The 16,248-nt window shown below is 45.5% G+C and overlaps 1 protein-coding gene across 1 annotated transcript in view; it reads right to left on the bottom strand.

The window, feature by feature from the left end:
* The window catches only part of PFDN1 (prefoldin subunit 1), a 30,860-nt gene extending 16,834 nt beyond the window's left edge, over positions 1-14,026 (bottom strand). Inside the window, exons 1-3 of the mRNA XM_065849139.2 lie at positions 13,911-14,026; positions 13,548-13,714; positions 373-457 (exon numbers count right to left, since the gene is read on the bottom strand). Of these exons, the coding sequence (XP_065705211.2) occupies positions 373-457; positions 13,548-13,714; positions 13,911-14,003 (345 nt within the window). The 5' untranslated portion in view covers positions 14,004-14,026. The remainder of the gene's footprint in view (positions 1-372; positions 458-13,547; positions 13,715-13,910) is intronic.
* Positions 14,027-16,248: the final 2,222 nt, after the last annotated feature.

The following is a 16,248-nucleotide window of genomic DNA, read 5'->3' as shown; positions in this document are numbered from 1 at the left end:
TTCTGAGCCAGTGTAAACTTTTAATAAGCACAGCACTGGCGGAGTTTCACACCACCTATCTGCTGCAAATAACCACACAAACACCATTTTGCTAGTTTTAAACCCTGCTCCTACTAATCGTATTTGAATCCCTCACCCCTAGATTTCGTATCACGACACAGAGCGAACAATCCATCCCTACTGGGGTTGTAGATCTAACAAAGAACCCAAGCGACATGAATTACTTGTAGGTTACTCGTAACAGGCGCTATTTTCACCTAGTTACAATCCTTCTGAACGAAAAGTACCAGATAAAAACAAGGGATGTAGCAAACAGCATCTTGTTGACCTTCAATGTTCTACCTTCATCATCATTACCTGCCAAAAACTTACCTCTAATTCCTTAATTTTCTCTTCAGCTATTCTCTGTTTTTCTAAGAGCTGATTATGAATCACTCCTTTAGACTGAAGAATAAACCTACAAGTGAAAAATAAGAGACAGACAACTGTTGGAGAAGTTTTACATCTGTTGTACACCAAGCTGCACACCAAGTGAAATTCCAGTGACCTCTGCAAAGCATTTGTCCTCAACCCGCACGTTCCGGCCAGAAGCAGAAGTTGCTATGATGGCTCACACAAACCACCCCGCTGGCCTCAAAGGTTTGACCTGACCCATGACGAGGGAGGAAGAAAAGGGATGCACGCAGATCTCCCTCTATCATTCAGTGTCCTTGAATGATTCGAAAGCCGTTCTTGCACACAGCCAGCAAGGAGAGTCTGTCACCACATGCCTTCAAAGGGATCTAAAGCAGTTGATGGCATATAGTCAAGGAAGCTCCTTTCAACAGGTAAAAGCCATTCATTACCATTTTAGTGCTCACAAGCTAAACAAAGCCGCACAATAAAAACAAAGCCTTCTACAAAGAAAGGCTGAGAGACCTGGCTCAGAAAAGGCTGCAGGGAGACCTTACTGTAGCCTTTCAATATATAAAAGGAGTTTATAAGAAAGACAGAGAGAGACTTTTTAGTAGTGCCTATAGTTACAGGACGAGGGATAATGGTTATAAGTTGAAAGACAGGAGTGTTAGACTGGGCATAAGGAAGAAATGGTTTACAATGAGGGTGGTGAGACACTAGGACAGGGTGCCCAGGGAAGCTGTGGTGCCCCATCCCTGGAAGCGTTCAAGGCCGGGCTGGACAGGGCATAGAGCAACCTGACCCAGGAAAGATGTCCCTGTCCATGGCAGGGGATTGGACTGGATGGTCTGTGAAGGTCCCTTCTAAACCAAACCCTTCTGTGGTTTGATGATACAGAGCCTGGTGCTTCCAGCAGAAACACAGAGCCATGGTACACTTGCCTTTACTTGACCTTCCACAGCTCCTACTGCTCAGGGCTTGTCTTTAACACATCCTCACTGACCCCCAAATTCCCAGGCTGAAATTGCAGCCACTGGTTTCCACTTGTTCTGGTTTTTAATTGCCAAATGGATTCGAAAGATGCATTCGTAGCATCCCAGTCACAGCAATCCTGCTCACCAGCGTGCAAAAAGCTGCCTGACTTGCTCAGAAGAGCCTCTAAAGGAGCAGCAGCATCCAAAGCAGCTCTCCAGCACGTGGCGCTGGCATCCCGCAAAGAGGTAAAGGACAACTAAGTTCAAATGAATTTTAGGAACCCTCCATGGTTGTTTTTCATCCTTCCAGACATAAAGAATGTAAAAGCCGCAGATTCACCCCTTCCCAACTTAGAAAGTCCCTCAGGGGATTTAAAAGGAGCCTCCACGGGTCATACCAATGAGGTCAAGGTCTCCCTCCAGCACCAACTAGGGTCAATGTCTTCCTGCCAGGTGACAAGAGCTCATGCTTGAACAGTTAAAATGGGCAGCTTTAGACAGGGCAGAATCAGGGTGCATTCCCTGTCTGCTACAGACAAATCTGAAATCAGTTTGTAGTGCCATCTCCCATGACAAATGACATTATCGACATGCTTGCTCGAGGCCTGGTAAACACAAATGCGGACCTACCACTTAGCTTCAAACTCAGCATAACCTGCATCAGCAACACAACAGACAAAAGGAAAACTACCTGCCACATGCATTCCTGAAACACATAGGAACAGAACTGCAGTTAACTATAACAGGTTTCCAACTAAAAGTCTCTTTGGTGCTGCTATTAACTGCACTTAACAATCGCTTCCTCCTCCTCCTCCCACTTCTCTCTTTGTTCCACTTTACCTCCTCTTTTCTACAGGAACTTCCGCTATGTATTTTACGTTGCGAAGTTCTCAAATCTCTCATTTCTTCCCAATCTTAGCTCATGCTTGCTACTGGTGCCATCTTTGTTCTATGCCTGCTCCTGTTCTTCACAACACAGCTCACTCACGCTCATTGTCCCCTCAATCCCCCCTTTCCATTAGGTGCCCCCACAATTACACAGCGATGATGCTTCCAGGTGCCAGCACACAACAGCCCAATGAAATAAAATGTGGGTTTCGCTCAGTTTTGTGAAAATCAAGTCCATGACCACCCTTCTATGACGGGGGATTATTTACACTGCTATTAGATGCAGAGCCTGGATCCAGCCAGAGAAGAGCTACTTTTCAGGATCACCAGCAACCATGTCATTCTGACGCTCTTCCCTTGAGCCTGTGATACCAGAAGGAACAAACTCCAGCCTTCACACACACATTCCCTGTAGGTTTTGGGGTGAAGACTAAAATTTTGCCTTGCTTCTGCAGTAGCTGCCATTAGCAAAAAAATCAAAGCTGCAAGATGCCATCAGTAGAAGAAAAAAGCCCATCGGTCCTTTCCCACGTCACAGCTTCCCTGCGCCTGTGTGTGCATATGAATGTTTCCTCAATTACTTCCTTTTCTTGTGGGGGCAGCCAAGAAGAAAAGAATACCTTCTCATTTGCTTCCCCAAACTGTATAGCGAGACCGATCCTTTTGGTTTCACTGATGCCCTGGTCTAAGAAACAAACACCATCACTGCTGGAGTGATTTTCCCCACGCTACAGCTGGGAAGGTCCCTGCTGAGCTACAGGTGCTGGCTGAGAACTGCTAAAGGCATGAAAAGTCTTCAAACAAACGGCTGACTTCACTTCTATTCTGCAAATGTCAACAGAAGTCATCAGGGAAAATATCCTCCCTCCCACCATACTCTGGCAGACATGCGACAGCAAATTAAAGCCGGATGGCTGAAGTTAGCACTGACAAGGCTTATGCAGACAGCTGGGCACAAATACAACCACATTAGTGTGATTTGCTATAAAATAGTGGGCCGGAACCCATGTCCCTTCACACACTGGCTCAGAAGCAAGCCAAGTGTCCTTGACTTGGCCAGCAGCATGCTTCAGGAGGTCTTCACCAGTATGGGCTTCCAGCCACCCAGTTTAATTCCCTGCCCCAAGACCAATTTTCTGAAAGTTGAAGCTATGAATCCACATCCACAGTTAACTACTTAAATCTGTGGCTTCAATGTCCAACATTAGGAGGGCTCAAAAAACTCAGTGTTTCAGCTTCTAGCCTGGGAGACACACATTATGGAGATCTTGGCCAAAAATTTTACCTAAGAAAATAACATGGTTTATGGCAGCGCTTGGAAAAAGCAGAAGCTTGTTTTGCTCATTAAGTAAGAGGTGCTGCAGGGCACTTGTAATAAACCACAGTTTAAATTTAATCTGGATTTCATTCTTCCAATTACCCTAACACCAACTTGATAACCTTTTTTTTCCTCACCAAAGCTGAAGAAACATGGCTGTGTCATTCTGCTACCTCGTTTTAGTTAAATGTGTTTATCTTATTTATTAATTTTTAAGCTCATGAAAGAACCATGGGAGGTTCCAAGGACAGAGTCCTTCCCTGAGTTGGTGAACAAGCCTTTCAAACACACGAACTTCATTCACCACCTAGAGGTACACCACCAGCTGAGAAATGGCCCCACATCAGAGTTGAGAAGCTACTTTCTGCTCCATAACACTGAGCTTGGTACATGACACAACTATCATCAACCCCTTGGTGCAGATGAGCACTGAAGAGCTGCCTCCTCAGATTGCTCTGCTAAAGCCCATCACAGGAGGCTCCACATTCTGAGAGTTTGTATGTCGAACTGGGATGGCTTAAGTATCAATAGTCCACAGAAGACAAGCAGCAAACCAAATCCTCTTCCAGATGAGTTCACTTGTGTCTGCCTTCTCTCACTGGAATGTCACAGCGCACACTAATAGACCTGTCAAACACAACACCTACACTGCCAAACGTGAAACGATTCAGAAAAATGTTCAGCACCACGGTGGCAATTACAAAGCTCAGTAACAATCACCTCTTCACACAGGAACTTTTTCACTGTTGTGAAATAACACCAGAAATATCTGGATCAGAATGGACAACTTCACCACATCTCAAGTGGCCACCTGTTTCAAAGGGAATGGGATTTGCCATATTCAGGATATTTCACAATTTTTCCAGTGTTCATAGACAGAGGTAAAAACTCAAAACAAAGCAAATAAAATTAGAAAGGAAAGCTCCAGAGGAGTGGGGTCCTCAAGGACAGCAATGCTCAGTCAAACCTGGGCTGCCAACCAGAGCAGTTCTATAACAATAAAGTGTTTGCGAATCAGCTGTACCTACACACTACAGTTTCTCGGTGACTACTGGTTGTCAAGTGTAATATAAGGAACAAAAATAGCGCACAAGGGAACTGAAAGAGAAACCTCACTCTAAATATTCCCACTTGTTTCTATTTTCCTCCCGCTGCTATCTCCACATTGGGATTTTGTTTCCCTAAGGCAGAGAAAGTGGTTTATATACTCTCTCTGAGAGTCGTTGCTTGTTTTCTTGTGAAGGGATCTCTTACCCCTTCCCAATCGAAAATTTCTAGATATGGTGCTCATTTGTTCAGTGTTTAGACAGCACTCCCTTATGCCCTGGTCTTGAGGCTGTAGTCAGGCTGGTGGGCAATGCCATCAGCTTCATCATCTGTCTGCTCCCTCGTGTCACACTGACACACCCACCAAGTGATGTTCGTACACTGTAAGTAATTCCATAACTCAGACTGTTTCAACCAAAATGTCCTGTTTACTTGACTTTAAGACGTAATATTAGATACTGAAAGACTCATCTCTTAATGAATGAGGTTATGGAGATGTTTGTTCAGCACACGCCACTCTTCATTATGACATACAAGTCATTAAAGTTATTAAAGGTGGAGTACCAGTGATGCTCATAGTTCAGGTTTTCCCTTAAGAACCCTTATTTTCAATTACTTGCAATTGAAGCCAACTTCAGCCTTTATATCTAAAGCTTTCGGTGTCAGGCATCTGTCCCAGACACAAACGCTCTCTCCTCTTCCCCGGCCGGTCAGCAAACGTGGCTCAGGTGTTTCTCGTGCACAGCTTGTACTACAGCGTTCAAACCAGGAGGGAAGGACTCACACAGCAGGGGCTCCCTCCTGCCAGGCTGCAAACAGCTCTTCCCACTTGGGTCCATGTCAATCGCTGCAAGAACCTCTCTAAAAAAATTAAGATACTGAAAAGAAATCTAACAACTTTGTACAACACCATAACATTATCATGTTTACTGTATTTCTAAAAAAACTGACATGCTGTGCTATAATGCATTGCAGTCATGTACATGAAATATCCCACTCCTTGAAACCAAGCGTTTTCATTACACTACTCCATGAGAAAAGTTGGGCTAAGCCCAGTCATGCCCTTATCTATTTAAAGACACTTTTTAATTCTCAACTTGCACTGCTGTTCAAGCTCTGAGCACACTCAGTAGGGGATTACTGCATTCTAAGTACTGTTCAAAGCCAATGGAAGAGAGGCTTCACATGATCTGATCCCAAGCAATCTAGCTTGATTGACCAGGACCCGGCTGTGCACAACTTGGAGCACCCAGGACTCCCCTGGGCTCTGCTTATGCTTCTGTAAATTATTCCCTATGCAGTTCATAAGAAGCACTGCTTGTGCCCCAGCAAATTCCAGTTTTAACCATCCTAGATGAATTACCCAGGTCCAAACAAGCCAAAGAAGCAACATTAAAAAAAAAAAAACAACCAAAAGTAAAATCGTGACTAACTATAGTTTCTGCTGTCACCCTTCACGTCTAAGGGTTTCACATTTTTCAGTCTGATTTTGAATTTCCCATTCAACAGATCATATACTCTAACTAGATCTTGTTCAGAAACAGATGGAGTTGGAACAGATGAGCTGAAGCTTTTCCTATGTTTGCGTTTATTTTAGTGGTCAGTCTTTAATTGGGTCACTCTCAATATAGCTAAACCTAACTTCCCCCCACCAAAGCAGCACATGCTTTAAAGCAAAACAAATCCTGCAGCTTATATTGGGAGGATTATATATGAATACATTCCAGGAGCAGCAGTTTATAGTTCACATGTGGATATACAGCAGGAGCTGTTTGGGAAGGAGAGATGGCTCGAGCAGAACCTGCGCAAACTCAGCGTCGTGGCACCCGAGGAGTGGCACTGGAACCTGTCCAAACCCAGCCCAACACAGGCCACAACAAGGGTAACTTTTACTCAGATGAACATTTGTAAGCCATAAACCTATTTACTTTAAGAAGCTAAAGGAAGAGAACAAAAAGCGCGACAGCAACAGCGCTCCCTCCGACCTGCCCACAGCCCTTTGCTCTGCACTTCAGGCCATGTTTACATCGAGTTTTCACTTTTTTTTTGGATCTGTCAATAGCTGCAGCTATTACACGACCTCAAGCCAAGATAGTAACACATCTTGCAAACAGCAGTTTCTGCATTGCCAGACACTTAACTAGATGTTAGATTTATACCATTGTTCATGCTTGCTTCTTTAAAAAAGAAAGCAGGAATATACTTCTAAGCGTGCACTAAATATAGCACAACTCAAAATAATAAAATAGTGCTGTGGTCCGCTTTTAAAGATCATCACATCACCAATTCCTTTCGAAGGCTCAAGCAAAATACATGGAATTTTCTTTTTTTAAAAAGAAAAAAGGAAAGCAAATGCCTCCTCTCTACCATACAGGAATTAATAACATTTGAGATGCAAACCAGGTGGGGAAAACAGCACAAACATGACTGCAGTTCATGGAGGTGAAATCTTCCTTCCATAGTTTTTCCTCCCTGTATCCCTGGTTTAGTGGTTTTATCTTCTAATTGTGCTTTAATGCAATTTTTTAGTATGTAGCAATTATGACCTGTAGCTTGTTTGAGCAAAGAAGACTCAAATGACCACAGCATGCCTACTAGAACGTGCACTTCAAATCAGTTTTTTGCAGTCTAGGTTGTACCATATTTGAAATTTGCAAGCAGCAGAAAAAAACTATTTTTCTGATAATGGGAAATCAAGATCCATTTCTAAAGTTTCCTGTATTTTTAAGAATTCTTCACATAATCCTAAGGGAGAGCATTAAAAAAAAAAGCCACAAAACCACCACACCACCAAATGAACACACATCTAGAAAAACATAAACAAGCAAAATGTTGGTGGGAACATCCTGGTCAATCAATCCTAAAGAAATTTCTACTTTAAAAAAGTTGGGGTGTTTTTCTTCTATTGGTAAATCTTCTGTGATGAGAAAAGTGAACTTTGCAGGAGGAAAATGAAGTCACATGCAGACACTGCTATATTTTGACAGGCAAATTTATGTTCACCCTTCACCAAGAACCTACACAGAAAAATGGGCAAAATCAGGATCCACCTCTTTTGAAAAGCAAAACCATCCACAGTTGCAAGAAAACAAAAATAAATGTTTCATGCCTTGCCCAGGAAGAAAACTCTGAACTGCTAAGTGAGAAGGAAGACCCAACTTTCAACCTGTGGTTTGTTCAGTAGCGCAGCCTCAGCTTCTGCACATGGCAACTCCTACAACAAAGCATCAAAGTAAGCAACACAGCAAACATCACTGAAGTGGATAGAAAGATAACTGATTCAAAAGAATTCAAGCATAACCCTAATAAAGAGATATTTCTGGATGCCAGAGTTAAATTAGCTAGTGCTAGAACAATCCTGCTGTTGTTTCCTAATCAGTAAGAACAAACTTTTTAGAATCAGCATTTGTGGACAGAAGAGGCTGGATGTTGTTTTGGAAAATCATTTCTTCTCAAAAAGTCTGATTATTTTAGTTTTTTTTTTTTTTAACTGTCTGAAACATTCTGTTAGTTCAGCAAATGGTTTTGGAGAAAACAAAAATAAAAATTCAAGACAGCAGTTGTTGCATTCTTGAGTTCAGCACTTTGGTTCTCATGCCTCTGTATTAAATTTGTGTAAAATAGCAATCTCATCCCACAGGATTAGCTTTCTCATATTTTCTTTCAGTGTTTTCATGTAGGGGTCAGGAATTAAGCCCTCCTCCTTTCAGGCTTCAACCAGGCAGCAAGGTTAGAGGATGCTCAGACCTAGATTTCTCATTTGTATTAAGACCGTTCCACATAAAGTTTATATATTATGTTGACATACACATATCAGAGCGGAGGTGGACTCTAGGCACCTCCACCCCATAGCTGGGGTCCCTGAGCATTGTGGACCCTGTCACCCTGGCCAGACACCCCTGGATTCCACACCGGGAAGTTCTTTGTTGCTTCAGAATTACCAGAGTGACATTTTAAGTGTTTGGAGAACGTTCTGTAATTTTTTTGCAAAGTCATTTGGCACAGCAAGCCACAAAAGCAGGCGCAGTTCAAGCTCCGTAAAACATTTAATACTTGCCTAGCATGTATCCAAAGAGAACTCTGTACCACTGAAGAAACAGGTTGGATTCGAAATAGATCCCAGATTTCCTCTTTCTGGAGGTAGGGACAAAATGACGGTGCCTTCCTACGGCCCTCGCTCCCCACACCAGCCTGACCTTCAAACTGCTGTCCTGCAACTGCGAGACTTCTTGAAGGTTCTGGCATTGATGTGCAAGCACATTGCCTCTGGATCACAGATCAAACTGCCTTTTCCAGCAACAGCAGCCTGCACAAATAGTTTGCCTCTGTTCTGATCCTCATCTTCTCTGTTTAGGTTTCATCACCTTTACACTTCTCAGGGAGCTCCTTCCTCTGTGCAGGGAAAAAGTCAGGGATCCAGATGAATGGAACAGATTTGTTTGAATGTCATGTTCCTAGTCTCAACAAAAAAATGTTCCTAAAGAGTTAAAACACCTGCAGGCAAGGGAGACAAGCATCAAATAAAAGCTGTATCGCTAATATTCTATTACAATGCACATGGACTAAGTGGAAGAACTATAACCAAGAGGTTTATTCCAAGTAAGGCTAAATAAATCACATATTTTTTTATATTAGCTATTATTTTTACATTTGACAAATACTGACTTATCAGATGTGTCCATTCTATACCAGTTTTCCATCTAGAAGTGTTTTTTTAACAAAATACAGCTGTTTTGTAGAACTGACGCACATCTTGCATGCAAGCCATGGAAATCTTTCCTTCTCTGAAGTTTCAGCATCCCATGGAGAAATTATATAGAGCAGCAGAGCTGTAACAGGACTAAGATATCCAAGAGATGACAAACGAGCAGCCCAAGTCAGCAGGAATATAATCAAGAACTAAGTGGGGGAAGGGCAGGGGGGAATGCGTTTGAGAAATCAGAAGATGTTAAGTTGGAAAGGAGCCTGTGCCCAAGACAACAAGCTCTGTTTCTGATCTGGAACAAAATCCAGGAGTCCAGACTCCCAGTATCCCACAGGATATGACAACCAAGAGCTGCCCCTTATTTCACTGCTCACATCAAAGGTACCTGTGCAGACCAACTACTGCATTCCCCCTGCATGCACCACTTGGATTTTTGCTCTCTAAAAAGATCTTGCAAACTTTTACAGGTCCACTCACACATAATCCTGTGAAGAACATTGTTCAAGCTTTATTTCAGAAAAACGTGAAACAAAAATGAGCTGGGTGATAGAAACTCTTACGGCTTACACACATGTATCGTGCCATACAGCCTCTGATTCCCCACGCACCATCTACCAGCAACCCTGTCTTGTTCAACATAGAGCACCAACGGTGGTCAAGTAGCTGGACGCAAACTGTTTTCTTCACAGTTCAGTGCCTGATTGTACTTACTAGACACACTGGACTTACTGCGGAAAATAAAATCTTCCTGGTTTCGATAGCGAGATAGAGGAGCTTCAAGTTTATGAACTCCATACTGACCAGAGGCTGAGAGCAACATGCTTGTCTGTGGCATTTATTTAAGTTTTGCAGCACCTGTCAGCTCCTCAGCAGCTGGGCTTCAGCACTCAACTCCACACAAAGCCTTACCCAAGGAGACTGGTGAGAGAGAAGCCACTCGGATTTCACAGACCAGCCTATAGTTAGTAACTCAACCATAAAGATTAAGCCTTGCGTGTCCTTCAGTTCTTTGTGAGCATTTTGAAATGCGAGCGGGAAGCACAGCAGAGCCACTCTGTTCTGAAATGATGTGTGTTGGTAGAATCCAACACCAACCTCATACATACACACAAAGTCAAAATGCAGCTACTGCAGCTGTATTGAGGGATGTGTGGTAGTGATTGCTGGATTCAGGGGTTCAGGAAAGAGCTCGCGATAAATTTATGAGGCCTCATTTTCAAACAAAACCAAGAATCACAGTAAAAGTGGTAATGTGTTTAAATCCCAGGAACATTTAATTTGTGGATGGTCCAGCCACCAAAAATCTGAACCGCTTTAAAAAAAAAAAAAAAAGGACAAAATCATGTTATTACAGCTGTGCCCATAAAATACTATACTCGCACAAAGTCATTTTATAGACACAGCTGTAATAACACACTATACTTGCAGAAAACCCTGAACATACATTTGTGCTACAGCATTTGCTTGATTTTTACTATCTTGTATTTTTGCGAGTGTTCTACTATGCGTTGTAGAAGTAAACTCATTATAAAGCAACATCAAACCAAAACTAACCATGTATTTTAGCATGGCCTGAAAAACTGCAGTGCTCTCTTCCCTGTGCCCAGCATAAGTGCCAGACATTTTCCTTCTGTAAATAGGGATCTTGTCCAGGTTACGGGTTAAAAGAATGTAAAGGGAAAGGTCTGAAATATTCAGACAGAATTCTGAAGCTTAAACTTTTAGCATAGTTCTCAAAGAAATATGATGATATCAGTTCACAAATAGCTTAAGCAGAAGTCCAGCATAGTGGGAGTTGTCTCAGGCTACGTAACATGCCTTTCAAAAGAGTATGAAGTAACAGAATTGAAATGTATTTGGCAAGACGCCACCACTCGGATGATATCCCAGCTTTATGGATATGTACAGTACGCAGCAGTTTATCATCTCATACTATGTGGCACTGACATTTCTTCTGTCAAACCAAAAATAGCTACAGCAAAAGTAAACTGAGCCCCACATGTGGAGGCTAGGAAGGGCCTCTGCATGTTATACACACTACAATATATTTTAAAAAAAAATAAAAATAAAAAAGAGATCAAATAGAGGAACTACAAAGGGACTTACGCATTTACCAGCAGTGCAGGGAAAGCCTCTCAGAAAGGAAGGAGGCTCAAGATACGGGTTCAGAGAACAAAAACCACACAACTGCTTTCCAAGTAGTACGGAAGCAAGTACTGAAAAAGGCAGACTTCCTCCCAGGATGCAGCACATCACCACAGTTCCTCAAGCCTTCAAATTCCACAAAGACCTGGAGTATCTTATCCTACAGAAGTGTACATACTAGTCTTCTGCACATACACCAAACCACCAAAGCTAAAGAGGGAAGAGAACACACACAAACAAACAACAAAACCCCACACAACAAGAACACACAGAGAAACACACAGGAATGGAAGCACAAAACTTATTTCAAAGAATTTAGCTATTCAAGCAAGCTGTCAGAAGAGATTGATAATCAGAGTTAACACTGATGCAGACCTCCACCCTTTATGGATGATGGAAACCTTCTAGAGCTCCAACATTAGCATGCTAGACTACACAAAAGAAATGGAGCCATTATAAGTTTCCGTTTGGTGGCTGAACTCCCACGTTTGTGCAAGCCAATGAAGCCAACAAATTTTAAAAAATCTGCAATTCCACTTCACAGAACATGGCTTAAATGTCCAGAATAACCACTAACAACCAACCACCTCCTTTGGTCTCTAGTGGAACACAAGATGCCAGACTGCCCTTGGATTTTAACTCCTGTTCAAGGACTGCTTTAGCCTGCTTTGCTAAAAGCCCAGACTTCAGCAATAAATTCTCTACTAGGGGCTGATGTGGGCTTCAGTAAGAGCCTCGTGTCCTTGGTGCACGTTCTCCACACTAGGGAGTGACAAAGATCACACCATAGCATTACTGGCAGTTGGCAAGGCAGCCTCCAGCCCCACGGCAAGAATGGGCAGAGCTCACAGAAACATCATTATCAAGCTAAGGCAGCAGAAAAGAAATAAATTTTTAAAAATGAATGAGTAGTATTCAGAAGAAGAGCACTCAACCTATATTTGCATAGTGACTAGTACAACAAAGCCCATGAACAGTTCAGTGTTCAAATATTATCATAATGCAAATATTTTTCTGATGGTGCCTCTGCTGCCCCCGAGGAGCGAGAGCTGCCTGCCATGCCTGAGCCACCCCAGCTGGTCACGGAAAGGTGAGCCAACGAAGACTCCCCAGAAGACTGTTGCTTCTGCGGCTGCTGCACACAGAGAAAGTGTAAATAGTTTAGACACAAATAAGTGTCTCTAACTCCTAAATGGGAGGCAGAAGCAGAAAGCAGGACAACGCATTTCAGCCAGCGCCGAAACAACATCTGCTACCCTATAAAGAAGTATTCTGTGTGTCTCCTGACTGCTCCAAACAAAAGTGTTCACTACACCTACAGCTGCCCAGCTCAAATCAGTCTCCTCTTGCAAGGGAGCAAAATCACTCTCCTTTTAAGGTACCAGTCACTAGTATACCCACAGAAACCAAATATTTCATTTGCCTACATGGAAAAGTTTATCTACTGGGAGCCAAGAAGAGGACTATCATGCTGAATACATCCACTGGCCTGGGTACAACTTCATCTGAAAACTCGCAGCAAAGGGCAAACTACACGTTCCCAGTCCTGCCGCCTCCCTACAACTCACTCTGAAGATTGCATGGATCAGGATACTTGCAGCCTGACCTGCCTTACTGCTCGGCTCTGTGATCATCCACTTCAACACTGAGAAGGTGGGTAAACAGGTCAGTACAAACACCCCTTTTAGCAGCGGTCAGAGCATATTCAGTGTTTCACTCCACATCCTGAGCTTGGCAGAGTCATCCCTATTACCCAACTCAAGAAACACAAGAGATAAACCATAGTACTCTTGAATTAGAAACACAGAAGTCTAGCATGATATTTACCAAGTGAGCACTCTTCAGATCTGAAACCACTTTGTACAGCCTCCTATCAGGGGCTGAAGTCAAACAGAAGAGCGTTGAGGAAATTAATCAAAACACATCATATTTGCATAGTGACTAGTATGACAAAGCCCATGAACAGTTCAGTGTTCAAATATTATCATTTTGACAACCACCCAACACATGGAAGCACTTCTACCTGCCTGCAGCTAACCCCCAGACACAAACGCCTGTATCCCCCAGTACTCACATCCTGCCCACGCCCTCGTACATGCGGGTCTCGTCCACCAGCATCATGACCTCCGTGTCGGTGAGGTGGGCGTGCTTCTTAGTCTTGCTTAGCTGCTCGATCTGGATGTCGGCCAGTTTCACCTTCTGCTGCGTGTCTATCACCTTGGCCTGCAGCTCGGTGAAGGCCTGCGGGAGAGCAACGGCCGTAAGGAGCGACCCTGACAGCCGGCGGCCCTGACAGCCCGCGGCCCCGCGCTGCCAAGGCTGAGCGGCGGGGGCCGAACCGGCTCCGGGCTGCAGGGCGGGAAGGTCCGGGCACGCACCCCGGAGAACACGGGAGGACACGGACAGCACACAGGACCCACGGCGGGGGAGCTCGTACCTTCTTGAGCTCCAGATCCACGGGCGCCGCCATCTTGTCCCCGCACGGCGCCTGCGCGCTGAGGCAGCGCCGGTCCCGCCTCCTATTGCGCATGCGCGGGGCCGCCGGGCGGGCTGTGCGGGACGAGGTGTCACCGTTGTGCGGCCCCGCGGGGTTCCTGTCCCGGCCGTACCGGCTGGGGGGTGCGCGCACCCCTCCGCGCTGGCGGCCTCAGCTCTGCCAGGGCTCGGGAGCCCAGCAGCCACCTCTGTGCTCTCCGCCAGCACCGACGCGGGGACCCTCGGCCGGCCCCGGGAGCGGGTCCTGGGGCACCCGTCTGGAATATTGTGTCCAGTTGTGGCCCCTCAGTTCCAGAAGGACAGGGAACTGCTGGAGAGAGTCCAGCGCAGCCACCAAGATGCTGAAGGGAGTGGAGCATCTCCCGTGTGAGGAAAGGCTGAGGGAGCTGGGGCTCTGGAGCTGGAGAAGAGGAGACTGAGGGGTGACCTCATTAATGTTTACAGATACATAAAGGGTGAGTGTCAGGAGGATGGAGCCAGGCTCTTCTCAGTGACAACCAATGGTAGGACAAGGGACAATGGCTACAAACTGGAACACAGGAGGTTCCATTTAAATATGAGAAGAAACTTGTTCCTGGTGAGGGTGGCAGAGCCTGGCCCAGGCTGCCCAGGGAGGTTGTGGAGTCTCCTTCTCTGCAGACATTCAAACCCGCCTGGACACCTTCCTGTGGAACCTCAGCTGGGTGTTCCTGCTCCATGGGGGGATTGCACTGGATGAGCTTTCCAGGGCCCTTCCAACCCCTGACATTCTGGGACTCTGTGAATGCCCAGAGAGGTTTAAACTGTGCTGTGCTTGCCGGGCAGGGTGGTGAGAGGCTGGGGGGCTCCCCATGGAGGGGCTGGCAGTGCTGCGTCTCCTGTTACCACAGCACCTGGCAGCCTCTGCCCACGAATGAACCACCTTCACTTCCTCCAGCCCCAGAGCTTCCTTTGGAGTTTTCCCAGATGGGCAAGGGGTGAGATTTTTGCGATGCCATCAGATGCCTTTTGGGCAAAGGCAGCGAAGACTCAAGTGTTTGGTGTGCCGCTCTGCAACCAGAGTCAGGCAGGGGGAACCTGCTGAAACACCCCTATTAAAGAATGCAGGATCTGACCTTCAGGGACTCTCAGCTCTTGTTGCCACCTGCTCCCAGAGCACAGCTCACTTTTGAGTGACTTTCCCAGCTCTTTTCAGCCACCCACCCACCGTCCCCCCAGCACTGCTACTCACCAGTGCGGAGCTGGAGCTGGGGGACAGTCCCCACTGCCTGCACATCCTGCCTGCGAGGGCAGCTGTGTGCCAGTGTGAGGCCTCTTGCTGTGTCCCCAGGAGACACGGGGAATGAGTGTCACCCTCTCTGTGGTGGCAACGAACCCATGGGAGGTACCTCATTGTGGCAAAGCCCATCCCAGGCTTGGAGCTCAGGGGCTGGGTGAGGAGCTGGGCAAAGCCACCAACCCCGGTCAGGAGGAAAATCAGCTGAATGGAGCCAGGCACAGGGGTGCCAACCGCCTGCTTCCAAAGGTCTCTGTTTTCTGAGCCCCAAAACACAGGGCTCGGTCTCTTTATCTGAGTGCCTTTGGGGTGTCTCTTATGCCAACTCATCCCTGCTCCCATGCATTGCTGCCTCCTCCATCCAAACCCTGCTTCAGTGTGATGACAAAAGGCACTGACGCATGGCTGCCAAGGTGCTGGGGCAGGCAGGGGAGAACTAGTTATTAAATTGACAGATCCAATATATTGCAATTTTTCATTAAATCCACACCTGGGATTTTGGAGGTCTCCTAGGTTTGACCCTCGCTCAAGAGAAGAGACTGAGCAGAAGGCGCAGGGCTCTCCTTCAGGTACATGGTCTTTGCCCGCCATGGGACCAAGTGAGCCCAGGTCAGGGGCTGGGGGACACCCCAGGTGTAAGAGTCGGTCTGAAGATGGTGCAGTATTTGCCTGAAACGTCGTCATCAGGAACTGAGAGAACTGACACTGTTAAGATCTTCCCACCAGAGGATCCTGGACCACAATGCAAGAGCGGCAGGACTCTACGGGACAGAGACCAGAGGGATGCCTTTGGAACTCGTCTGGTGATAATCAAATCCTCATTTCCACCTTTTTATTTTCTTTCCCTTTTTCCTTTCTCCTTTTCTCTACTCTCTTTCTATCGCATGCTGCTTTACAGGCAAAATAATAAAGTAACACTGTTTGATTGATAACCCCTTGCCGTTTTGGTTGCCTTAATTTTGCACTTCGAGATCAAGGTAAACGAACCATCATGAGTCCGTCACCGAATGGACATCAGGTGATG

The sequence above is a fragment of the Patagioenas fasciata genome, chromosome 14, assembly GCF_037038585.1.
Source record: "Patagioenas fasciata isolate bPatFas1 chromosome 14, bPatFas1.hap1, whole genome shotgun sequence".
NCBI lineage: Eukaryota > Metazoa > Chordata > Aves > Columbiformes > Columbidae > Patagioenas > Patagioenas fasciata.
The sequence above is the reverse complement of the archived record's forward strand: the minus strand, read 5'-3'. Positions and strand labels throughout refer to the sequence as shown.